This window comes from Meriones unguiculatus, chromosome 12, assembly GCF_030254825.1.
Source record: "Meriones unguiculatus strain TT.TT164.6M chromosome 12, Bangor_MerUng_6.1, whole genome shotgun sequence".
Lineage (NCBI taxonomy): Eukaryota > Metazoa > Chordata > Mammalia > Rodentia > Muridae > Meriones > Meriones unguiculatus.
In genome coordinates this window covers 89,741,842-89,769,475 of record NC_083360.1, presented here as the reverse complement: position 1 = coordinate 89,769,475, position 27,634 = coordinate 89,741,842, and the positions used below count along the sequence as shown (strand labels likewise).

The following is a 27,634-nucleotide window of genomic DNA, read 5'->3' as shown; positions in this document are numbered from 1 at the left end:
ATTACCAGGCTGGAGAGATTGCTCAATGTTTAGGAGAACTGGTTGCTCTTCTAGAGGACCTGGCTTTGACTCTCAGCACCCACATGACAGTTCACAACCGTTTGTAACTCCAGTCCCAGGGGATACAGGGCCCTCATCTAGCTCCTGTGAGTACTGTATACACATAATGTACAGACATGCATGTATCCAAACACTCATACACATCAAGTAAAATAAAAGAGAGTTATTGTCCGTAATTACTCACCAGGGATTTGTATCTGAGGGAGAAAGGATGTTGCCAATTAAAGGAAAATGGTTAATCACAAACACAGTTTTAGGTATGTTTTGAGGCTTGTGCAAATTGTAGGATTTTGTAAATTACAATAATCAAGCATCGATCTTTCTTTTCTGGGTTACTACTCTATAGTCCTTTTCATTTTTTTTTTTTTTTTTTTTACATATAGAACTTACATTGTAAAACAACAATAACTTTGTTTTGGGGCACATGTTAACAGAGAAACAACAATAACTTGTTTGTTTTGGGGCACGTGTTAACAGATGTTTCGAAAATATGTATATAAACTTAAATAAAGATTCAGAGATATTTTGAGTCCAATTCCTGTGAATACACATATGTTTCTGGTAGGGTAAACATTACGCAGTGGAAACAGTACACATTTGAAATCAAATGTATAGAAGTTATGTGAATATAGCAAAGAGTCCAGTATCCAGAAGCTTTAGAAAATATGATAGGAACAGGGACTGTCTCTGACATGACCTGATTGACCTGCTCTTTAATTACCTCCCCCTGAGGGGGAAGCAGCATTACCAGGCCACAGAAGAAGATAATGCAGCCACTCCTGATGAGACCTAATTGACTAGGGTCAGAAGGAAGGAAAATAAGTCCTCCCCTATCAGTGGACTTGGGGAGGGGCATGCATGCAGAGGGTGGAGGAAGGGAGATATTGGGACCGGAGGAGGGAGAGAACCAAAGGGGGGGATACAAAGTGAATAAAGTGTAATTAATAAAGAAAAAATATGTCTGGATCAAACAGTGGACTTTCCATGTTTACCAGGGATGGCTGTCACAACATGCAGTCAGAGCTGAGACTGTCATCGGTATTGAAAGCATTAACACTGGTGTTAACAGAGAATCCAGGAGTCCCAATGATGCTATGAACTAGAAGTCTCTAGGTAGCTCTGTCTTCTTAGCCCGTCTATTAAAATACAAAGAATGAAAAGTCAGCTTGCTGGCTATCCAGACATTCACCATTTGCATTGCCGCCTTTCCCACGCTAGTCACCTCTCAGTGTGAAGTGAATAAAGGAAACAAGGATGATGACAAACACCATCAGCATGCTCAGGATCATAGTCATGTCTTCCAGCCACATATTGTCCAACTCAAATTGTGCCTCTGAAAGAAAGACTGCAGAGAGATGCAAGATTAAGAAGTTGAAAGGATAGAAAAGAAGTCTGCATTACAAAGTTCTGATAGATTCACTTTTTTTGGATTCCTATTATTCCACACTTCTGGATATATGAGGCTGGGGAAGAAAGAGTTTGGGTCATATGGAAGAATTTAAAAATGAATATGTTTGGGTTAAGCCTGGAAGAAGTTGCACTCGAGTGTTAGTATGCAACGTGCTCTTCAACTCTCAGGGCTGTTTCATCAATATAAATATAAATTATTTGATACAATTAGTAGAGAAATAACAGATACTTAATCTTGACTTTCTTATGAAAAATAAGAGAAAGATTCTACATTCAATTTATTTGCCAATATTTGCTCTCAAATTCTTTTCCAGCAGTCAGTGACTTCTCTTAATTTGTAGACTGATATTAACACTAAATTTATTTGTTATTATGGTAATGTGGACATACATAAATGTTACTATGCTAGCTATTTTTAACTTCTCCATTTGAAGAGTGAAGGGCCTATTGTTTCTGAAATTCAGACAGATTCACCATCTGTTACCTAAGCTGTGACTGGGTGTTTGGAAAAAGAAATATTTATAGAAAGATATCTTCTTTGATTCACATACCTCTCTCTTTTCTTCTATACAAATAGAAGATGAGTAAAAAGAATACAGCAATTGAAGGAATTGTAAGCAACATGGCCACCATCCAAGGAGAATTGCATTTGCCAGGGCAACCTAAAGAAACAGAGTTTTAAAAATCACTGGTTATTGGTTGGTAAGAACTTTAAATTAAGAAAAAAAAAGGCAAGGTCTACATTTTAATGTCATTTCTCTGTATGCATTGCAAACAGTGCTAAGGTCAAGAAGAAAAGAATCAGAGAATTAATGGTTACAGGAACAAAAATCACAGGTGACTTTAGGTCTCTGGTTGAGGACAAACAAACAAACATGCAGAAAAGACAAATCAGGGTTGTCTTTCCCTCACCCATCCCTCAGTGGGCTAATTGGACAGAAGAATAGAATGTTCATGGTTATCACTGTCAATTTCTCTGAACCTGAAAGATGCTGGGACTAGAGACCTTTGAATTGCATGAGACTCAATGGTATTTGAAAATTAAAATTTCATCAGAGAACTTGAGATGGTGGCTGTCATCCAGCACAGTCAAACAGGTTCTCCAGGAGATGAACTGAAAAACAGACAAATAAACAAACAAACCTGATCTGACAATGATCGGCTACTCTAAACAGCTGAACAATAAGGCCAGACCCAGAGAGACAACAGCAATAGAGCTGTGGTAAAACTCTCTCCACTGCACAAGATTCTTGCCACTGGCAATAAATAAAGCCGAAGTAAGAAGCCATTTTTGCTTGTAATGGTGGTCCAGTAGCTCAAGACCCTAGGTAAATCAGGCTAAGTGAGACAGAACTATACTCTGAAACCAATAAACAAAACACTGTAAAATTATAAAAAAGAAACACTGAATCAGTATTATAGTATTTGTTGAGCTGAAAATCTGGTGAAAGGAATCTTAACACAGACTCCAAGCAATATTCAGGATATTCGCAGGAGCTACATAAAGACAAAGCTAATGTCCCCAACTGAATGCATAAGGAATTTGCACAGGTCTTACCAGGTTTAAGATTCCACCCGTGAAAGCACTGAACACAGACCCAGGAATGTGTCAGTAATCTTATCAACAGGACTGCCCCTTACAGAGGAACTCCCAGCAGTAGAGAAAGAACATGAGTATGGATGAGAGCCAACATCTAGTCAGATTGGATTTGCCTTTGTTTAATACATCAGGTCCTTTGAGCAGGGCACCTCAGCCCTGTTCTGTTCTATTCTTGTCCTGTGTTACTTTTTTTTTCATCTCTTTCCTCCTTTTAGTTCCCTGTCTTTATTTATTTATTTATTTATTTATTTATTGGCTTTTTTTTTTCTCCTAAAAACACAGCATGGTATGGTTTGCAAGGTCTTTGTGCCTCAGCTTCTTGAAATATAAGGTTATTTTAGATGTTCTGGTAGCAATTTTAACTCTGTCTCTTCTGTATATTAGCCACTCAGGATATAATTAATCAGCAAATGTACCTCAGAAAGTAAAAAGCTCCTTTCTGTACAGCAAAGCAAACTTTTAATCAAGGGGCAGCTTAGAGAATGAGAGACAATCTTCACCAGCTGTGAACCTGACAGAGGATCACTATTTTGAATATGTAAACAACAACAACAACAACAACAAAATCACCCCAAACCAATAAATTAACAATCTAATAAAAGTGAGTTATGGTGGCCTGGAGAGATGACTCAATTATTAAGAACATTTGTGGCAAGACTCTCCAAGATGGTGGTGCCCAGCATGCACCACACTATGTCTGCCTAGCAGGAAATCAGAGACTGCAGACCTAGTGAGTTGCCAAGCTGTGGCCTCCAAAACGCCAATGGCTGTGTTTCCTGGATAAGAGGAGACATCCTGAGAGCTAGAGATGCAGGTTTGGGGACCCCTGGCCCCACTCCCCCAATGTCTTCTTTCTACCTGAACATGACTCCTGAATTACAGGGACCCATGGCTTTAGCCTCCAACACCAGACATCTCCCACCTCCCTGGAGACAGCTCCAGGATACCAGAGACATGGTCTGACCCGCCTCACAGTTCTACCTGTCTTCCTGAGGAAACCTGCCAGACTAAAAAAGAATAGAGCTTCTCTTTCCAAGATGGTAGTGTCCAGCATACAGAGTCTGGGTACCAGGAGTGCAGTGACTGCAAAGCCAGCAAGTGGCCTTGCTGCTGACCTCAAAATGGCAGCATCCATTTGTGTTTCCCTAGAGATATGAGAGATCCTAGTTGCCAGACATGCTATGTTCCAGCTTCAGATTGCGCATCTATTCGCACCATCCCAAGGATGACTTCAGATTACAGAGACATTCCAGATTCCAGTCTATGGCTCAAGACTCAACTAGCAATCTTGAGAAGACCTGCCAGAACTCAGGATCACACAGATTAGACACCTACAGCCTAATCCTGTGCTTATGGGTTCACCTGGGATACAACCAGCAGGGAAGAGCCACAGGATAGGCATGGAGATCCAACCCCCAGCCAGTGAGCCAGAGTTCTTCCCACATGCCCCAGAAGCCCAGCAGTCTCCATAAACAGCCAGCCAATGCCAGACACAAATAGATGGCTAGAGTGCAAGCATAAGACCAGAATCAACAAAAACCAGGGCAATATGGCACCACTTGAACCCAACAATCCAAAGACATCAAACCCTGGATATTCTAACACAGCTGAAACACAGGAAAATGACCTTAAATCTATGCTTATAAAGATGATGGAGACGAATAAATCCCTAAAGAAATCCAGGAAAATAAAATCAAACAAATAGAAGCCTTTAGAGAGGAAACAAATAAATCACTTAAAGAAATACCAAAAAATCTGAGCACAAGGGTCTTTCCTGAGACTGATACTCCAACCAAGGACTATGCATGGAGATAACTTAAGACCCCTGCACAGATGTAGCTCATGGCATTTCAGTATCCAAGTGGGTTCTATTGTAATAGGAACAGGGACTGTCTCTGACCTGAACTGACTGGCCTGCTCTTTAATTACCTCCCCCTGAGGGAGAAGCAGCATTACCAGGCCACATAATGCAGCCACTCCTGATAAGACCTAATTGACTAGTATCAGAAAGAAGTCCCATATCAGTGGAATTGGGGAGGGGCATGCATGCAGAGGGTGGAGGAAGGGAGGGATTGGGACGGGAGAAGGGAGGGAATCACAGGGGGGGATACAAAGTGAATAAAGTGTAATTAATAAAAAAATTTTAAAAAAGAAATACAGGAAAATACAATCAAACCAGTGAAGGAAATGAAAAAAATGATTCAAAATCTGAAAATGGAAATAGAATCAATAAAGCAAACACAAACTGAGGAAATCCTAAAGATGGAAAACTTAGGAAAGCAAGCAAGAACTACAGAGGTAAGCATCACCAACAGAATACAAGAGATGGAGGAGAGACTCTTGAATGTAGAAGATACAATTGAAGAAATCAATACATCACTCCAAGAAAATATTAAATCCAAAAATTTCCTCACACAAAACTTCCAAAAGTTCAAGGACGTGATGAAAAGATGAAACCTAAGAATAAAAGGAATATGAGTCTCAGAAAAGACCCCTGGGCCCAGATATTTTGGTTCTGTTGCTCTCCTTGTGGAGCTCCTATCCTCTCCAGGTCTTACTATCTCCCCCTTCTTTCATTAGATTCCCTGTACTCTGCCCAAAGTTTGGTTATGAGTCTCAGCATCTGCTTTGTTACACTGATGGGTATACTCCAACCAAGGACCATTCATGGATACAGCCTAGAACCCCGGCTTATGTGGCCCATGGCAGCTCAGTATCCGAGTGGATTTCCTAGTAGTGGCTGGCTCTTTGACCACCCACCTCCCCTGAAGGAGAAGCAGCCTTGCCAGACCACAGAGGAGGACAATGCAGCTAGTCCTGATGAGACCTGATAAGCTCAGGTCATTTGGAAGGGGAGGAGGACCTCCACTATTAGTGGACTTGGAAAGGGGCAGGGAGGAGATGAGGGAGGGTAGGATTGGGAGGGAATAAAGACAGAGGAGGCTACAGCTGGGATACAAAGTGAATAAATGGTAATTAATATAAAAAACAAAAAATTAATTAAAAAAAGAATAAAAGTAATAGAAGGATGGGATGGGTGGGTGGATAGTGGGGTCTCTCTTTTTCTGAGGGATAGAGGGGAGTGTAGGGGAAGAGAGAAAGAGAGTGGGACTGGGAGAAGAGGAGGGAGGGAGCTATAATCAGGATGTAAAGTGAATAAATAAATTAGTTAATTTTAAAAAAGAAAGTCTGGTAGAATTCTGTGCTGAAAACATTCCAGCTGGTCAAGTCAAATCAATACTGAATGGGTCCTCTTCCCCTGTGGCCTGGCAAGGCAGCACTACCAGGGAGGAGTGACAAGATTCAGGCATCAGAGTACATGTTAGAGAGCCCACAACTCCACTTACTAGGGATCCCACATGACTCCTGAGCTGCCCACCTGCTACATCTGTGTAGATGGCATATGTCCATGCTATGCATGGTCCTTGGTTGGTGCTTCAGTCCCTGCAAGCCTCCCTGGGCCGCCCCCATTAGTTGGTTTTGTGGGCCTTTGTGGAGTTCCTGTTACCTTCAGGTCCTCTATCCCTCCCCCCAATTTTCCACAAGACTCCCTATACTTCACCCAGTATTTGGCTGTGAGTCTCAGCATTTGTTTTGATCTGCTGCTGTGTGGAGCCTCACAGAGGACAGCTATGCTAGGCTCCTGTCTGCAAGCATAGCAGAATAGAGTTAATAATGTCAGGAGTTGGCTCTCTCCCAAGAGGTGGGTCTCAGGTTGGGCCACCTGAGACCTAATATTGATTAGACATTTCCTCAATTTCTGCTCTATCTTATAGGTAGAGTAGATTTTTTATTAATTAATTTACTTTACATCCCAATCATAGCTCTCTCCCTCCTTTCCTCCCAGCCCCACCCTCCCACCCAGAAGAGGTAATACCAATAAACCTTAGACTCTTGAACAGAATAGAAACAGAAGGGGCACTGACAAATTCATTATCTGAGGCCACAGTTACCCTGATACTTAAACCACACAAAGATCAAACAAAGAGAATTTCAGACCACTTTCCCTTATGAACATTATTGCAGAATTACTCAACAAAATACTTGCAAACTGAATCCAAGAATACATAAGAAATGTTATCCACCATGATCAATCAGGCTTCATCCTACTTTAGCAGGGATGGTTCAATATGAAAATTCACCAAAGTAATCTACCATATAAACAAACTAAAAGAAAAATCCACATTATCATTTCCTTAGATGCTGAAAAAGCATTTGACAATATCCAACACCACTATAGGTTAAAATTCTTGGAAATATCAGGAAGGCAAAGCACATACTTAAACACAATAAAGACAATATACAGCAAGCCTATAGCTAATATCAAACTCATTGGAGAGAAACTTAAATCAATCCCACTGAAATCAGGGACAAGGCAAGGCTGCCCTCTATCTCTGTATCTCTTCAACATTGTTCTTGAAGTCCTGGCTAGAGCAATAAGACAATTGAAGGAGATCAAGGGGATTCAAATTGGAAAGGAAGAAGTCAAAGTATCACTATTAGCAGATGATATGATAGTATACTTAAGTGACCCAAAAATTATACCAGAGAACTTTTACAGATGATAAACACCTTCAGCAAAGTAGCTAGATGCAAAGTTAGCTCAAAAAAAATTAGTAGCCCTCTTGTATACAAATGACAAAGGGCCTGAAAAGAAATTAGGAAACAACACCCATCACAATAGCAATAAATAATATAAAGTATCTTGGTGTAATTCTAACCAAGCAATGAAAGACCTGTATGACAAGAACTTCAAGTCACTGAAGAATGAAACTGAAGAAGATAACAGAAGATGGAAAGATCTCCCATACTCAGGGATGGGTGGGGTTAACATAGCAAAAAAGGCCATTTTACCAAAAGCAGTCTACAGATTCAGTGCAATTCTTATAACAATATGAACACAATTACTTACACACCTTGAAAGAACAATCCTAAACTTCATTCGGAAAAACAAACAAAAACCAGAACAACTAAAATAATACTATACAATAAAAGAATTAGGGAGGCATCCCCATCCTTGATTTCAAGCTATACTACAGAGTAATAGTGATAAAAAACTGCATGGTACTGGTATAGAAAGAGACTGGTTGATCAATAAAATCAAGTTGAAAGACCCAGAAATAAACCCACACACTGGATTTTTTTACAAAGAAACCAAAACCATACAATGGAAAAAATGCACCTTCAACAAATGGTGCTGGTCTAACTGGATGTCTACATGTAGAAAAATGCAAATAAATCCATATTTATCACCTGCAAAAAAACTCATGTCCAAGTGGATCAAAGACCTCAGCATAAACCCAGAAACACTAAATCTATTAGGAGAGAAACTGGTGATCAGACTTGAACTCATTGGCACAGGAGACATCTTCTTGAACAGAATACCAACAGCACAGGCTCTAAGATCAACAATTAATAAATGAGATCTTATAAAACTGAAAAACTTCAGTAAGGCAAACGACATTGTCAATAGAACAAAACAGGAGCTTACAGATTAGAAAAAGACCTTCACTATCACTATATCTGACAGAAGGGCAATATCCAAAATGTATAAAGAACTCAAGAAGTCAAACACCAACAAACCAAATAATCCAATTAAAAATGGGGTACAGAGCTAAACAGAATACTAAACAGAGTAATCTCCAATGGCAAGAAGCACTTTAAGGAATGTTCAAGGTCCTTAATATCAGAGAAATGCAGCTCAAAATGATTCTCACGTTCAGTCTTACACCCATCAGAATGACTAAGATAAGAAACTCACCTAATAGCCCTTGCTGGCAAGGATGTAGAGAAATGGGAACACTCCTCTATTGCTGGTGAGAGTGAAAACTTGTGCAACCACAATGGAAATCAATCTGGCGGTTTCTCAGAAAATCTGGGACCTAGCTATACCACTCCTGAGCATATACCCCAAAGATGCTCTACTATTATATATATATATATATATATATATATATATATATATATATATATATAGGACATTTGCTCAGCTATGTTCACAGCAGCTTTATTCATAATAGCCAGAAACTGGAAACAACCCAGATGTCCTCAACCAAAGAATGGATAAAGACACTATGGTACATCTTCACAATGGAATTCTACACAGCTATTAAAAACAAAGACATCATGAAATTTGCATCAAATGGCTGGAACTAGAAAAGATCATCCTGAGTGAGGTAACCCAAACCCAAAAGTACATGCATGGTATATATTCACTTATAAGTGGATTTTACCATATAATGGAGGATAACCATCCTACAATTCACAAACCCAAGAAACTTAAGTAACAAGGAGGACCCAAGGGAGGATTAATTTCACCTTATGATCAAATGGAGACTTAAAAACAAAATGGCTAGACTGTTTTGGCCATAAAGCTTAAACATGCCTGGACATGTATAAATGTTAGTTTGCATCAACCCTGCAATACACAGTTTATGACTTTGTTTTCTACCCTCAATGAGTCCATTAGAACTTTGAAAAATCTAGAGAGAAGAATGAAGAAATGTTGTTAGATATTAAGTGTTAAAAAGCTTTCCAATTCTTTTGTGTCTATCACCATAGGAAAAGGAAGTTTCATGTTGAATGAAGCATAGACTTTCACAAAGACCAATGTCAGCAGCTCCAGCAGCAAGAGTCTTCTAGACCAAGATGTAGATAAAGATATACGTCTAGTTTATGAGCCATGAGTTTATAATATCTGCAGAGAAGCTTCTAAATGAAATGTCATGCAGCATTAGCTACCTTTCCCTCTCCTGCCTTGCATCTCCCACCATGAAAACCTACTCACCTTCTAGGAATTGTAGTTTAATAGTGGGCATTATGACAAAGAGGGTCATCATAGTCAGAATTACACCCACAATCATCTTCCAAATAAAATTCCAAGAAAACATTTCATCTGAAATAGAAAATCACAAATTTTACTGCCTAAGAGATTCGGGGTGTTTGCACCATCCTGCTTAGGGATGACACATCAAAGCCTTCTCCAGTTCTCTCACCTTAGAAGAGTGGGTTTAGGCCAGTTTGGAGAGGCAGCTATGAACTGTGTGGAAAGTAGCATAGGTTTAAATTAGTATGTGGGTGGTGCAAAGAATGAAGGCCAATCTATTTCTTTCCATAATTTCTATCTCATTAACTCCCTGACAGAAAGAGAAAAGGCAAAGACGAGTTGCCCTCTCCCTCCCTCAAGGCTCGGACTTAGGGATCCTAAGGGGACTAATACAGAGTCTATTCCAAATCAGTGCTTCAGTTCTGTCTAAACTGTCAGGCCACATGCAATGCCCATGTTCTGACTGACTGACATTAAGACTATGCGTCAAGAGAGCAGTTCTACGGTCCTTTGTTGTAGATGTATAAGTGGTATATCTAGATCATAACTCATATATGGTCTTTCTATTAGCAGAGTTTTTTAATTTTTAATTTTTACATTAATTATATTTTATTCACTTTTTATCGCAGCTGCAGCTCCCTTCCTTATTCCCTCCCAATCTCATTCTCCCTCTCTCATCTTCTCCCATGCCCCTCTCTAGGTCCACTGATAGGCAAGGTCCTCCTCCCCCTCCATTTGACCCTAGCTTATCAGGTCTCATCAGGATTGGCTGCAATGCCCTCCTCTGTGGCCTGGCAAGGCTGCCCCTCCCTCGGGGGGGAGGGGCTCAAAGAGCCAGCCACTGAGTTCATGTCAGAGACAGTCCCTGTTTTCCTTACTAGGGTACTCACTTGGATACTGAGCTGCCATGGACTACATCCACCCAGGGGTTCTAGGTTATCTCCATGAATGGTCCTTGGTTGGAGTATCAGTCTCAGAAAAGACCCCTGAGCCCATATATATTTGGTCCTTGTGGAGCTCCTGTCATCTCCAGGTCTTACTAACTCCCCCTTCTTTTATATGATTCCGTGTACTCTGCCCAAAGTTTGGTTATGAGCCTCAGCATCTGCTTTGATACACTGTTAGGTAGAGTCTTTCAGAGGCCCTCTGTGGTAGGCTCCTGTATTGTTTCTTGTTTTCTCCTTAGCAGACTTTTTAAAATACTTTTGTAAATGATTTATTTTGCATATATATATATATATATACATATATACATATATACATATAAACCATGTGCATGCTAGGTGATCAGAGAGGTAAGAAGAAGATATTGGAACCCCTAGAAATGGAGTTAAAGGTAGTTGTGAACCACAGTGTGGGTCCTGGGACCTGACTATGGGTCTCTGCAGGAGAAATAAGTGCTCTTAACTGCTGAGCCATCTCTCCAGCCGCCTATTGCAGTTTTGTTAAACCTCAACATCTATTTTCATATTGGTTAGAACAGGTTACATTCCCATCAGGACCCTTAAGTGTACCTCTCACTGTGATCAGGGTTTGTGGTTGGTTCTCTATGCTACATATATTACAGTATCTGACCTCAAATTGTACTGCATAGTCTTTTTTTTTTTTTTTCCTCAATGCAGTTTATTCAGGAACCTTGAACAATCTTCTGACCCTGGGGAAAGCCAGCCCACAGCTTAAATAGCCTCCGGGTAGCCAACCCCAGCGTGCCACGTGGGCAATGCAGATAGGTCCACATACATGGAAGCAAGCCAGATCCTCAGCCTTAGCCAAATATGGAGTTGTTTGTGACAGAGAGCACTCACCATCGGGAAGGTGGAAGGCGGAAACCAGCTCCATCTTTAAGGCATAGCATTCCGCAGCTCTCTACAGTTCCCCCTTTTTGTTTTAGACGCATCAGGCAAGAGTAGAGGTCTGATCTCTGATATTAGAAATAAACTGGGACTTTGTACCGATGTTCATTTAGGTGTCATCCACCCAAAGAGCATCAGACCCGTCCGATACCTTTTTCTCAGAGGCGGGACCTGGGGCATCAACCCACATGCAATCAGACATGCTCTTCTCTGGGTCCAAAGCGGCTGACCCTGAGTGCAGTGCTTAGCCTTGCATCCTGAGGGTAACATTTTAGCTTTTTATGGTAGCCAACCATGCTTGGGGAGACTGTCCTGCTTCAATGGCTGTAAAGGCCTGAATGATCATGGCTGTATTACGCTGTTGTGAGACTCTAATCTTGCATATACACCACAGGCAAACCAAGGAGACCAACACCAGAAGGCTTGCTAATGCTCCCATGCCTGCCCATTCCTTCAGATGATTCATGGCTGCAGCAATCCATGATGATAATCCGTCTTAGTAACACAAACAACTTTGTTTCATTTTTATTACTGGCTGAATAATATTCCATTGTGTAAATAGATTACATTTTCAATATCCTCTCATCTGTTGATAGAAATCTAGGCTGTCTCTGACTGTTTCCTGGCTATTGTGCATAAAACAGCAATGAACACTCACAAGCAAGTATCTTTAATGCAAGGTCCTTGGTGTATATACCCAAGAGTGGATAATATGGTAGATATAGCGTTAGATTTGTGAGTAATCTCCACACTCATTTCTATACTAGCTTTACCAGTTTGCATCTCCACCACCAGCAATTAATCATTCCCCTTTCCCCATATCCATGCTGGCATTTGTAATTATATTTTTTGCCTTAGCCATTCTGGCTGCTATGGGAGCTCATAAATGTTTTAATCTAAATTTTCTCCATGGCTAAAGATGTTGAACAGTTTCTTAAGTCTTTCTCAGCCCTTTGTGATTTTTTTTTACAATGAATAATGTTGCAAAACATTTTAAGAAATGAGTATCAATGTAGCCAAATATCAAAAACGTCAAACACCACTTCATGCCAGGACAAAAACAAAACAAAACAGAATTTTATACACTAAAATTTCCAATATTATAAAAATAGTAAAAAAAAAAATCTAGCAAAGGGAGTCAGTTAGACAACAGATGAGATGATAAATAAAATGAAGAGAAAGTAATGGTCTGAAGCCAAGTGAGGAAAGCTCATGAGATTTGATTAAAGTCTAGATTATATAAAACTGATTATTTCAAGAATGAACACATGAATTTCACCTGGTAGAACAATGCTTGTCCTTTCTTGTTGGCCTGTTAGAGGATTCCAAAGGCAACATGTAATGTTCCGGAAAGAACTATCTCTAAGGAGAAGAGTTATCTTCACACTGAACAGCTTGTCTCCATCCTGTGACTGGGATTTTGATGCAGCTGGAATGACCTCTCCTCTGCTGTCTCTCCACTCCATGAGAGGCCTTGGGAACCAACCTCCAGACTGACACTCCACTATCACACCTTTGGTAGTTGGAGGATGAACAAGAATCTGAACTCGGGAGCTCCCAGCTGGTTATAAAAAAAAGAGGAACCAGTTGTGTATAGTGAATGGAAAAAGAAAAAGAACACAGTAAGAGAACTCCTCCTCCTCCATGTTAACTCCAGTGACTGCAGAGATAATGATATTCAAAACCGTACAGGGCTGCCAATGACAAAATAAAACACTTAAGAGAGAAGGCACCAGAAGGAAAGATGGAGAGGCCGTAATGTAATTAGACACTTGTTCTAAATAATTCTGATGAAAAAAAAAAGTCCTGTTTATCTAATTTATTTTTCCTCCCAGTAAAATATTTGCTAGATAATAAATATAAACAACTAAGTTAAGCCTTTATATTATACAAATCAGCAAATCCATCTAACATTCCATGACTTGTATAATTTATGACTGAACAATTTTACTATATGTAAATCGCTCAATGAATTTAAGAATCAGTCTCTGAGGCATCCATGCTTACCTGTGACCTTGACCTCTGTGATGTGCTCTTCATAGAACTTTCCATCCTTGAAGAGGCAGTGGTAGTGCCCATCATCATCAGGATTGACATTAAAGATCTTGAGGGTCACTTTCCCTTCGTCAATGGCATTTTTCAAGAGTTCTGTTCTCTCCACATATTTGGGGATAATTTCTCCGAAAAGGTCTTTGCCATCTTCATATAGACGAATGGGCTGTGTATAGTGGGACCTGAACCAGCGGATTTCCATGTGCTGGGCATTTTGTGGTGGAGACAGCTGACAGCTGAGCTCAAGTACTGTACCAACTGGAGCCAAGACTGGTTCTTCTAATCCAGTCACTGTGAATCTTTCTAGGAAGGGAAACAAGAACCAACACATGAGAGGATTAATCAAGCCAGTCCTCTAAGTTGCCTCCTCCCCTAAACACACAAACCTATTTTTACTGTGGGTTAATTTTTTTCAGCATGCCTGAAAAAAATCTGATTTTATATTTGACTTCGATGGTGACTCATGAAGCTCTTCTCCTTAAGAAATGTGTGTATTTTTATTGCTGCTAAATGGCTGGCTAAGAGAATTGCCACCAGCTCAGTAGTTGACTCTTCTTTCATTTTATTTCATTCTTTCTCTGAGTGATTCTAGGATTTATTATCCTTTAATTGGAATTAGCCTTTTTGTATGATTTTATGCCTAAGCTTCACAGATCTTCATGAAATTTTCTTATCTTTGTTTTACTTTAAAAAAAATTTGTATTCATTTCATATTAAAATTTGTCCTTCAGAATCTACTACGGAACTGAGTGTGGTGGCACTCAGTTTAATCCAAGCACTTGGGAGGCAGAGGCAAGTGGCCTCTGTAAGTTCAAGACCCACCTGGTCTACAAATTGAGTTCTAGGATAGCCAAGGATGTTATAAAGAGAAACCCTGTCCAAAAGAAAGAAAGAAAGAAAGAAAGAAAGAAAGAAAGAAAGAAAGAAAGGAAGGAAGGAAGGAAGGAAGGAAGGAAGGAAGGAAGGAAGGAAGGAAGGAAGGAAGAAAAAGAATGAACCCATTACTGCTATTTTTCTAAACTAGTATAACTTCTACCTGCATTCTAAGATATATTCTCATGTCTACAGAGAAGTGCACCTCTCACCTATCATCAAAACGTCCTTCTGAAGCATGTGGACACTACCATAGAAATTCTCAATTCATAAAAATGTAGAAAATACCTAACGGTGGCGTCCACAGCCCCAGTTAATATGTCTACGAAATAACCCCTACACACAACAGCATAAGGAACACCACAGAATATGGTCGGTAAAGTTGTAGGAGCTGAGGGCTAGGATGACATCTGTGAAATCATGTTTTCCATATGACAGTGTAGCTGCACCCATGAAACGTCAGCAAGTATGATCACTTAAACAGGACCAGCACAATGACAACACATCCTAATGTGGAAGGGCGAAATCTCACCCTCATGCTTTTGCCCTCAGATGAAGAGCTACAAGCAATTAATGTTTGCTCATTAAGGGGAGAATTAGTCTCCCTAATCCCCTCATAGGTTATTCATTCCCAAGTAGTCAGTCTTAAACACCGATACATATAAGCAACACTAAATGGTCTAAGTAGGATGATGATGATGATGATGATGATGATGATGATGATGATGATGATGTGTATGTGTGTGTGATACAGAACAGATCATGGATTTGAGAAGGATTGGGGGTATGGGAGGAATGGGACATGAAAAGGGTGAAAAGGGAGTGGTAGAAAAGATGTAAATATAGTATAGATATAAAAAAATAAAGTTAAAATCCTTGTTTCCTTTATTATTCTCAATGTTTTTTTTTTAATTATTGAACTCTACTTTTTATTTTATTTTTAGTTTTGCCAGCAAGACAGAACAAAATGTTGAAACTTGTTCTTCCAAATTTTCCATGCTAAGACAATTTGTTTTGTTTTGTTTTGTTTTGCCTTTGGACGTAACTAGATCACAGCAGATGATCTTACAGATTCTAGAGTCAAATTTTCCAAATAAAACTCTAGATTTTCCTACAGTTAACCAGTACTTGGCTTAACATGTATTTGAGTTTATAAAAATCTTAAGGGAAAGAAGAAGAAAAACCCTCTCAAAGGTGAACTGAAAAATTTAAACCACATGATAAAACCACAAATCAATTCATAGGTGTGAAGTGATCCCCTGCCCTACATTGAACTCACAGATGTGTGCCCACACACGCCCTCACACACACACACAGCATATCTTTGAACATTTTAGAGAACTTAAAAGCCCACAATGAGTTTTTAATGTCTCTACCAAGATCTTCAAATTTATTGTATATATTGAGTGTTTTTATAATCTCAAATTAGTACATTTAAAGGAATCTCAATGAGACAGTTTAGAGATGGAAACACACAAGGAAATTTGTGACGAGATGACTTCTGGGGTCTGTGGAGAAAAGATTATTCTGTCTGGCTTAACCTTTTGCACACATGAACTCACAACAGTTGTGACTGTATGTGTAAGATCTGCACAAGTTTAAGCTAACTCAAATCCTGGACAGAGGGAGGAGGGGCTCATGAAGTCCTACCCACAGTTGATAATCTAATGGCTGCTCCAGGAGAAGAGTAAACTTTCTTCATGAATGCAGCCCCTCAAAGGCTACCAACGCTTTAATAAATGTTTACACACAGCTGTACATACAGGCATCACTGTAGACTCTGGGTTTACCAAACAAGGGAGCACACGAGGATGGAAGAAAACAAGTAGTGGTGAACATAGAGAAAAACTGGAAGAGAGAAAGTTGGGTACATATTTGAACAAAGCACATTATATGCATGCGTAGAATTATGAAACAAAACATTACAGTGAAAGACTTTATTCTGCATAGGTTCATTTGAAAATTTAAAAAAAATGCAGAGATCTTGTTATTATTTTTTTGCAGTGTGGTCCAGAGAATTCTTTCTGAGAAAATGCAGCAGGTGGGCATCATGAGAGAAGTAAATCAAGGTGGTAAGAAGCTCAAGATGTAAAGGCTCTTGCTGCCAACCCTGAGGCTGAGTTCAGCCCCTGTGACTGATGTTGTAGAAGGAAAGAATGGACTATTGCAACTCATCTGACATCTGCTTTCTTTCTATAGTGTGCTCATGTGTGCACATTTGCAGGCATACATGCATGCACACACACAATCAATAAATAAAACTGCAATAAAAACTAGACAAGGAATGAGTTGCCAAACCACATGACATAAGTTAAATAACTGAATATTAAAATTATTCAAAAAATAAAACATACAAGATCTTGACCCTTAACCCACTAAATAAAAATTTGCAGTAAAATTAAATGTTTTGTATTTAGTTAATTAAAATGCTTTTGTTAGCAGAAAAAAAAGGTAAGTCATAGACAAAAATAGTTTCAAAAGGCAGATAACGAAGGGCTTGTAGCCAGAAAACAGAAAGAAGTCTTAATTTTCAGTAAAAATAGCACATCTAATTAGCTATGAGCAAAAATGCTGAGCAGACACTTCAATATAGAAAGCATATAAATATTTTGCAATATATGTCATTAGAGAATTATAAAAATATTACCATAAGCCTATTATTAGAGTAGCTGGAATATAACATGCTGACAATGCAAAGTGTTGGTTGGGACACAGAACTATTTGCATCTCGTTTGTTGCTGATGGGAATGCAACTCAGTCCAAACACTTTCACTCCCCTCGATTCCCTACCTTTCCCTTCTCTTCCCTTTTCTTTTCTTTTTTATATTTATTTACTTATTATTACAATTTATTCACTTTGTATCCCAGCTGTAGCCCCCTCCCTCATCTCCTCCCAATCCTGCCAGCTATGCCTCATCTCCTCCAATGCCTCTCCCCCGAGTCCTCTGGTGGAGGTCCTCCTCCACTTTCATCTGACTCTAGCCTACCAGCTCTCACCAAGACTGGCTGGCTACATTGTCTTCCTCTGTGGCCTGGTAAGGCTCCCTGTCAGGGAGAGATGATCAAAGAGCCAGCCACTGAGTTCTTGTCAGAGACAGTCCCTGTTCCCCTTACTAGGGAACCCATTTGGAAAATGAACTTCTATGGGCTACATCTGTGCAGGGGTTCTAGGTTAGCTCCATGCATGGTCCTTGGTTGAAGTATCACTCTCAGAAAAGACCCTTGTGCCCAGATTTTTTTATTCTGTTGTTCTCCTTGTGGAGCTCCTGTCCCCTCCAGGTCTTTTTAGAGTGGATATTAAACATATCATATAGGATAAATATACTAAAAGAAGATAAGCAAGAAGAAGGACCCTGGGTATGATGATCAATCCTCATTCAGAAGGGCAAACAGGATAGACAGAAGAGGGAGAAAACAGGGAACAGGACAGGAGCCTACCACAGAGGGCTTCTGAAAGATTCTACCCAACAGGGTATTAAAGCAGATGCTGAGATTCATAGCCAAACTTTGGACAGAATGCAGGGAATCTTATGAAAGAAGGGGAAGATGAAAGTCCTTTCCTTTTCTTAACCAAATTAATAATAGCTCAGCATAGTTGTGAGCTTTTATATGCCTAGATATTTCCCAAAAGATTTGAAAAATAAATCCATGCAAAAACATGCATCCAAATGTTTAAAGCATCAGTACTTATTTTTGCTCAAGACCGGATGCAATTTTTTAACAGGTTACCGATTAAACCAATCACTGTTCATTTATACAATGCACTAGTGTTTTTGTTCATTTGTTTTGTTGTTTTTTTTTTTTTTTTAACAAAGCTTGTATGGTTTCAGGTCTATGGCCCTTTAGAAAAATCAGTGCTATAGAGTATAAAAGATGGATGGTAGAGCTTTTAAGAGAAGGTAGAAAAAGAGGAGTAGGTAGAACATAAAACATTTCAAGAGTGGTCAGATTAATTCTTCTATATGACATCAGGTGGATCCTTGATGATCTATAATGAATTTAAGGATTCCAGGGTCTGATCACTGGTACAAGGTAAAACTACCAGGTGACAGTAGTACACATGGTTACTGTTTCAGTAATCATTTCAGCATTGCACAATAGGAAGCCACACAAAAGGAAGACTTTGCAGAGGCACAGAGGACCAACATCCAGAACTGGATCATGAGCAAGGAATACCCAAGATTAGCAGCACTCATATATCTAACTGGCATCACTCCTTAGCAAATTAGGGAGTGCCAGGGCTATAGAGTCACAAAGGGCATCAGTAATTCAGTTTAAAAATCACTGTGGGGTGGTTTCACTTTTGTATTTTTTGTTGGATTATATCCATTTTATATAGGTGGTGGTATCTCAGGGACATGCTCCTACAACTGTATAATATACTTTCACCAAGTTCACTCCCCAGTAAGCCGTTAATAATTTTCTTTCTCTTCTTCTGTTGCTGTCTTCATTCTCAAAGTTCGACTTCTACTTTCATGCCATATATACAAACACTCCACAAGAAGAGCAATAGAGTCAACTAATCTAGGCTTGTGGGGGCTTTAGAGACTGAAGCACCAACAAAACAGCATGTGTGGTCTGGACCTAGGCCCCCAACACATATATAACTGGTGGGCAGCTTGGTCTTCATGTGGGTTCCCTAGTAAGTGGAACAGTATCTGTCTCTGAGGTTGACTGTATTGCCTGCTTTTGCATCACTTCCCCTAGCTGGGCTGCCTTGTCTGACCTCAGCGATGTGCTTAGTCCTAATGGGACTTGATGTGTTAGGATGTTGGTTGGTATGAGGAGAAGGAGAAGGGGGAATGGGACAAGAAAGTGGGAGAGCAGTGCCAGGAGGAGAGGAGGGAGGGGGCTGTCATCATGATGTAAAGTGAAAAAATAAAAACATCAATTAAAAAATACAGGACTCACAAATTGAAGAAGACATGCAATATTTGTTTTACTTTGTCTGGAACCAATTTGCTTAATGCATTAATCTCCATTAATGTATTGAGACCATTTCCCTTCAAATGACATTTTGTTTTACAATATGGTTGAATATTATTTTCTTCATGTATTTTTTTATTGATGAACACAAAGATTAGTTTCATAACTACTGTGGAGAGTGCTGCAATAAACGTGGATATATAGATAACAGTGTGATATGCTGGCTTAGAATCCTTCAAGTAAATACCCAACAGAGGTATAGCTAGATAGTACAGTTGGTGAACTTTGGGGGTTTTCTGATCTTGCATGTTGGTATCAGTGGTAGCTAAACTAATTTAGATTGTGATCAGTAGTGTACAACACACTTTTTCCAGCACACATGCCATCATTCATTTTCTGAATGATTGTCATTCTTATCATGATAGAGGAAATCATAATGTAATTTTAATTTGCTTTTCTCTGATAACTAAGCATGTTGAACTTTTAAAAGCTATGTTTCTTGGTAATTTGTACTTCATCTTTAGGAACTTTATTTCATTAGCTGGTTTATTGATTGGATTGTTGGATTTCTTATTGTTGTATTTAGTTTTGTGAGTTCTTTATATATTCTATATATTAGTCCTCTGTCAGATGTAGACTTAGCAAAGGTTTTTCTTTTATACTGCATGGCATTCACTCTTTTATAACTGTTTTCTTTCCTGTACAGAGACATTTTAATTCCATGCAATCCCATTTGTCAGTTTTGTGCATTGTTTCCTAAGCACTTATAGTTGTATTTAGAAAGTCCTTGCCTATGTGTATATCTCATAAAATTTTCATATTTTCCATCTGTTTCAGAGTTTCACGTTTTAAATTAAAATATTTCCTGTATTTGTAACTGGTTTTATACAAGACAAGAAACGGGCTAGAGTTTTTAACATTCTACCCATGCAAATGGTTTTCTCATCACCATTTGTTTCAAAGCTCTCTTTTCTCCATATCTTTTTAATATAATTTTTATTTATTACAGTTTTTTTTTACTTTGTATCCCAGCTGTAGCCCCACCCTCATTCCCTTCTAATCCTGCCCTCCTTTCCTTTCCTCCCTCATCTCCTCCCATGCCCCTTCCTCAGTCCACTGATGGTGGATGACCTCCTCTCCTTCCATCTGACCTTAGCCTATCAGATCTCATCAGGACTGTCTTTCATAGTCTTTCTCTGTGGCCTGGTCAGGCTACTCCCCCCTCAGGGGGAGGTGATCAAAGAGCCAGCCAGTGAGTTCATCATCATGTCTCCATATCTTTAGTTGTGAGAATTTATCTCTATATTCTGTTCTGTTGACCACATGTTGGTTTTTGCATTCTATCCACAACCAGGAATCAGATCAGAATGAGAGCTTGTGTTCACCTCACTTTCTCTTTTTCATACAGTCCAGGATCTCACCCTAGGGAATTGTGCCACCCACAGTAGATAGGTCTCCCCATATCATTTCACCCACTTATTATAATCTGCTACAGGTGTGCCTTAGAGGCTTGTCTCCCAGGTAAGTCTAGATTTCATTAAGTTGGCAAAAGGGCCTATAACACTTTCTTTTTTGGCAAACTTGATATTGATAAGGCTCATGAGTGAAGTTAGAGATTTATACCTGCCCTCAGTGTTACCATATGAAGAAGGCACACGATGACAAATCTGTAAATAAGTAGTCTTGCAGCATCCATTACACCTGCAATAAAAAAAAGCAAATTCATCATCAGTGAAATCATGGGTAAGAAGTTCCAGAAATCAGATAACCCACGTTTATCTAAAACAACTGTCTTCCAGTTACAGCTGGCCTCATCATTTCATTCCAGGCAAACAACAAATGCATTTTAAGAGAAGCATTTACTTTGTGATATTCAACATTCCAAAATTGTATTAGCACATCTGACTTTCATGTTATGAATGTTCAATATATTATTTTTATGGGATTGTCTTCTCCAAGGCTTGACTCAATATTATTTTCTGGTTTTGCAAATTCCATCAGGCTCTTTTCTTCTCCAAAGTTGATGAAAATGGGCAACAGTTCCAGATTTTTAAAGCCTCCATTAGTGAAATCATTTGACATGTTTATTGATAGCTACTTATAAAAAAATTAAAGACATTTATCCTCATCATATGATACAGATTAAATAACCATTTTATAGTTAAAAATAACTTCCTTCCATGACATTTTAAGAACCCCACAGAATTTTCTGTTAATGGAGAATTCATAATTAGAGACATGTCTGTGACCTTTACTCTCCATTGCAAAGTCAAGGGGAAGATTATAATATATTTCTCAGTTAACTATAAAAGATTTCCGTAAGTTATATTTGATATGTAACTCTTGAAACAGGTATAGGAGTTGCCTGTTTCCAGTCTCAAAGAAATACTTACTGGGTTCTGATATTATAAAAAACAAACAGTTAAATAGTGACAACAATATAAAAATACTATAATACCTTGTTTACTTGGGTAAATTTGTCTAGATTCTTGCCTTACTAAAATGGTATACCTACATTTTGAACAATGCCCTGAGGTTCTTACATACCATAAAAGCAATGAGGACATACATTAGATGCCATATGTACAATTGCTTTTGAGCAATACAGAGTTGAGCAAAATATGGAAAAATTGAAGAGTGGGGCTGGAGAGATGGCTCAAGGGTTAAGAACACTGGCTGCTCTTCCAGAGAACCCAGGTTCATTTCCCAGCACCCTTGAGCCATTTCTCCATGGCAACTTTTCTTATATCCTCCTGTGAGATCAGTGAACCTTCTTGAAAGCTGCCTCCCACCAATAAACTCGCCTTTATAAACTCTAATTTGGCATTAATTGGCTCATTTCATTGGTAGAGAACACCTATTAGCACTGGCCCAATGAAATGATATAGAAGATTTAAGCATTAGTACATACCTGACATTTTACAAAGAGGAAAACTTACACCCTGGAGTAAAAAATAGCATCTTCAACAAGTGGTACTGGATGTCCTCATGTAAAATAACAAAATTGTATCAATATCTATCACTTTGCATCAGAATTAAAACCAAGATCAATGACCTCAATTTGAAATCTGAAATGCTATAACAGTTCAAAGAAAACAAGGGCAGTATCCTGCACCGTTGTAAGGTTGTTGAGCTATATATCATTTATTATTAGTCCTGTGATTATCATAGTGGTATTATTTATTTATTTTTTTCCTTATTTGATGAGCTATTTTCTTTTTTTTTTTTTTTGCTTGTCTTTTTTTTCTCCATAATTTTATTTTTCTCATTAGTTACATTTTGTTAATTCTGTATCCCAGCTGTATCCCTCATTCCCTCCCCAATCCCACCCTCCCTCCCTCATCTCCTCCCTGCCCCTTTCCAAGTCCACTAATAGGGGAGGACCTCCTCCCCTTTCATATGACTCCCTTTTGTCAGGTATTTTCAGGACTGGCTGCAAAGTTCTCCTCTGTGGCCTAACAGTACTGCTCCTCCTGGGAGGTGGGGAGGTCAAAGAGCCAGTCGTTGAGTTCCTGTTATTTAACATGCTATCACAAATAATAAGACACAAGCACCTATTAGGTTTACAATTGCTTTATTTACCTTGAGAATGTGAAAAAACTGGAATCCTCATTCACTCTTTGTTCAACGGCAAACTGGTACAGCCAGTGTGGAAAATCCTTTAAATATTTAAAATAAATCTACCATATGACCAAGTCCTTGGCATGTGTTCAAAGTACTTAACTACAGATAGCACAAACACTTGCCCAACAATGTGCATTTCCATCCTGTTCACAATTATCTAGGGAATGGGAACAACCTAAATGTCCTTTACCATACCAATGGCTAATGAAAATGTGGTATATATAAACCACAGAATATTATTCAGCTGTGAAGAAAAGTTAAAAATTAAACCATGACTTTCAGGTAAATAGATGGAACTAGAAAGAACTAACACCTATTCTCAGAGAGACAAATGTCATGTTCTCTCTTCATCTGAGGTTCCTAGCTCCAAATCTTCAGATGTGAGTATACACCCTAGGGAAGCTTCAGAAACAAGAAGAAAAAGACCATGGCAGGGGCTAGAGAGGGTAATAGAAGTATACAAATGATATGAAAGGGAAAATGGAAAAATGAGAGGGGAATTTTAAACAGGAAAGGAAGAGAGCGGTCAATAAGAAAGAGTCAGGTGGTGGAGGGAGGATAAATGACATTAAGAATGTTTGAAAAAGCCCCGAGGAATCATACTTTTTTATGTTTACCTAAAACTTCAAACAATATATATTTATATTATAGCTATCCCTTAAATGAAGATATGCCACATGAGTTGACAAGTCTTTCCACAAGAGCTATAGAGCATCTAAGAAAAAACCCAGCACCAGACATGAGAAATCTCATTCTCAGTTGTTAGTCTGGGAAGTCCAAGAGACTCCCAAAACAATATAGGCTATTACTGTTTCTCTTGGTTGTCTCCCAGAAGTTGAAAGTAAATCCTTATTGCTGGAGACATCATGTATTTTAGACACATGATTCATAAAACTTGAGCAGGATCCAACATGAACACCTCCACCCTGTAAACTTACTGAGAGTGCCAGAAGATGTTATGCGAGGTTTCAGAGGAGATAACAATCAATGCTCCTATCCAGCCATCATACCAATGAACCATAATCATGATTAGCATGGAAAAACATTGCAAAATGTACAACAGTGGCACTCATATCTTGGTACTAGATATGATAACTTGGTACTAGAAGCAACTTCCCAGGGATATTAGAGGAGAATCTACCACTGCCACTTCACAAGACCGGCAGAATACATAGCTGCATTTTAAATATGTATTTCTATACCATAGATGAGTGTAGGTCTCATCATTCATCAAAGCTTTTCCTTGCTGCAGAGGAAGACCATTGCAGAAAAATATAACTGGTCAAGATACATAGAGCAACTGATCATGGGGTGCCAATTCCCAGTAGTTACATCTATATCATAACCTCTATATCTAAGGTCCAGAGAACATTGTAGAAGAATGAGTGGAAGTACTACAAGAACCAGAGCATCTGCTGTAAGATTATGTTTCCTAGAAATTACAGAGAAGCTATACCATTGATACCGCAACAATATGGATGCCTAAACGAGACCAGAACAATGACCACACCAATAAACATGCCATTGTGGAAGGAAGAAATCTCCCAACGATCCACCTCTAGATAGAGAAATACAGGCAACTAATGAATATTGAGAAAAAAAGAATTAGTCTTCTCTGAAGATGAGCTCCATAATTGGTTATTCAATACCAAGTGGTCAGCCATCAAATCATATACATACAAGCAGCACTCAATGGACATAAATTTTTACATATGCATTTATGCATATACACACATAAATATACGTAATAATCAAAGAAAAAGAAGCCATGGATTTGAGATGAAGTAAGGGGTGTGACATAGGAGGGATTAGAAGAAGGAAAAGGGAGAGAGGAAATTATGTGATTATGTTTTAACTTAAAAAACCATTTATGTTGAGTTTTAATCAAAATTCAAGAATATGTCATAAACAGTTACATCATGCTTAAAATAAAATTATAACAGAAAAAAATGATGAGTTATAAATCCGTGTAAACAAGCTTTACTGTTTTGATTTGCTGATTATGATCTGTTAGATTTTGTTCTCTTAAATTTTATAATTTCTTTTTGCTTTAACATTTCAAGTTCTCTTTAGTAAAATGAGTGCAATAAACTTTTTGTGGTTTATAGGGAGATTATTTTATTTTTAAAATATTAATTTTTATACTTTATGTATGTGTTCATGTGTTAGTATACACGTGTGCATGTGTGTAGCCATGGAGGCCAGGAAAGTGTCAGAGCCACAGAAACTTAGTTACAAGTGATTGTGAACCATCAGGTGTGGGTGTGGGGAAGCAAGCTTGTGTCGTCTGTCATACCACCAAGCACTCTGGACTGTTGAGCCATCTTTCCAGCTCACCAGCAGGGTAATTTAATGTGCCGTCCTCAAATCAGAGTAGTAGCAATTACATTTCCTTAATCTTGGAAACCTTCAGACTTTGCTCTTTCAGATATTTGAAAAGCATAATAAATCATTGTAATGAGTACTCACACTAATAAAGCTTATTCTTCCTAAATAACTATATTTTGATACCTACAATTAAGCCTCCCTCTAACCTACCTTAGTACTTTTTCTTTTCAGCTTTTAGTGACAACTACTCTACTTTCTCCTATAAAATTAACTTTGAAACTTTCATAGATGAGTACAAATATGCATACCTTATCTTTCCTTGATGGACTATTTAAGAGAGTAGAAAAAATAATCAACCTTATTTATAAAAATGCATCACCAACATCTCACAACAATGCCTGTCTCTTTTACTTTCTGCTTTTCTTATTCATAACTGTCTATAATAAAGAAGTACTGGTTGCAAAGAAAATTATGGGGATGAAACCAGTCTTTTTTTTTCCGTTTACAAATCTTTTATTTTAAACATGAATATTTAAACATGAATTCACCTATATTGGATATATAGAATGGGAAATAAGTGAGGGAAAGAAACTTGTAGTAAAAGAAACATGGAAAAGAGAGAAAGAGGAGGGTAAAGGGTGAGTTTTACAAGAATTATTATGACTATGATAAAACGTCATGACCAAAAGTGACATAAAAGGATGGGAAATTTTATTTTTCTTATACTTGCAGGTTACAGTCCATCATTGAGGGAAGTCAGGGCTGGGATTCAAACAGAGAAGGAACCCAGAGGCAGCAGCTGAGCACAGGCCATAGAAGAGAAATGCTTACTAGATTCTTCCTCATAGCTTGCTCAGTTTGCTTTGTTGGGGAAGCCAGGGTCACCATCAATGTCTGGCATCACCTATAATGGACTGAAACTGAATGTCTAGGAGAGCATAGAAGGGCATATGTGTCCTTTAATCTTTTATGGGAGATACTACTTTGAATGAAGATTAAATAAATATTTTTCACCTCTTTTGCCTATCTTGATAGCATGATCTTAAAGGTGATTTGACAAAAAAAATTCTCATTTTTATGGCTGTGTTCATTAGCAGAATAAGTATTTTAGAAATAATTAAAATTTTTCTTTTCATATTAATCATCCATATTTTTAAAATGGGTAATCTTTAAATTCCAATAATGACCTTATTTTTCTTTATTAAATTTCTGATATTATCTATGTATTAAATTAGTTTCTGTTCTAGTTATTTAGTAAAAATGAAAGTACTTACAGAAACCATGAGGAATTATGTTACGTAAACAAACACTGGAGTAAGACAGGAATACATCAACTATCTGGCAGACACTGAATATGTAAACAATGAAAGCTATGTGAATTCACCTGTCTAAATTCCACAGTCTCAATGTGTTCTATGTATGGACAGAAAACACATGGGCAGCAGCAGAGACTCAGAGAGCATCAGACTTCCCACCCTGCTCTTTACCTTGTCATTGTTGAAACCAGTCTTTCAACTGTGTGACTAAGAAACTAACAGAAAATAAACATTTTTCTCTTTACTGAACTTTAAATTCCATAAGTTGAGCCAACATTTGCCAAGTCTCTCTGCAATAGAAGAAATGCATAAGGAAAACGCAAGAAAACCATTTCCCAGAGGTTATTAAAACCCCATCCTCTGAACTTTCAGATCTCAGCAGCCTTCAAGCCCAGGTCTGGAGCCTCCCCAGAAATGCAAGGACAAGAATATTTACGAGGCTCAAGTAACAGAAAATGATAGAAGAGACATTTTACAAATAGACTATTAGGTACACAATCTCACTAAATCCTGACACTTACTTGAACCTGATGGTTACACGTCAGCTCTCCACTGTTCTGACAGACAATCCCAGTCGAGTCACCCGAACTTCTGACAATGTTCAGGTGCTTTGGTTTTATCCAGCGGAAGATGTGCCAGAATCAGATAGGGACCAGGTAAAGCCTAACCATGGATGACTCTTCCGTCCTCAAATTCTGGCTGTATGTTTCTGCCAGCCTGATAATTTGTTCTCTTTTGAAGAGAAATTCTTAGCGGACTGCTTGCA

General features: G+C 38.5%; 1 protein-coding gene across 1 annotated transcript; it reads right to left on the bottom strand.

Annotated features, from left to right (window-relative positions):
- Nucleotides 1–485: 485 nt before the first annotated feature.
- LOC110542722 (putative selection and upkeep of intraepithelial T-cells protein 1 homolog) lies at nucleotides 486–27,634 on the bottom strand. Its single transcript, XM_060366146.1, has 7 exons — nucleotides 27,390–27,634; nucleotides 21,224–21,301; nucleotides 13,757–14,104; nucleotides 13,029–13,310; nucleotides 9,858–9,965; nucleotides 2,022–2,132; nucleotides 486–1,405 (listed from the first exon to the last, which is right to left on the bottom strand). Exons 2-7 carry the CDS (start codon nucleotides 21,294–21,296, stop codon nucleotides 1,275–1,277), a joined length of 1,053 nt encoding a protein of 350 aa, XP_060222129.1. The 5' UTR covers nucleotides 21,297–21,301; nucleotides 27,390–27,634; the 3' UTR covers nucleotides 486–1,274.

Coding starts and splice junctions, on each gene's coding strand:
- LOC110542722 (XM_060366146.1), bottom strand. CDS start 21,296: ATGGATGCTGCAAGACTACTTATTTACAGATTTGTCATCGTGTGCCTT. Junction 9,966..13,028: donor GACAAGCATTGTTCTACCAG/GTGAAATTCATG, acceptor TTTCTATTTCAG/ATGAAATGTTTTCTTGGAAT. Junction 2,133..9,857: donor TAAACTACAATTCCTAGAAG/GTGAGTAGGTTT, acceptor CTGTTTCTTTAG/GTTGCCCTGGCAAATGCAAT.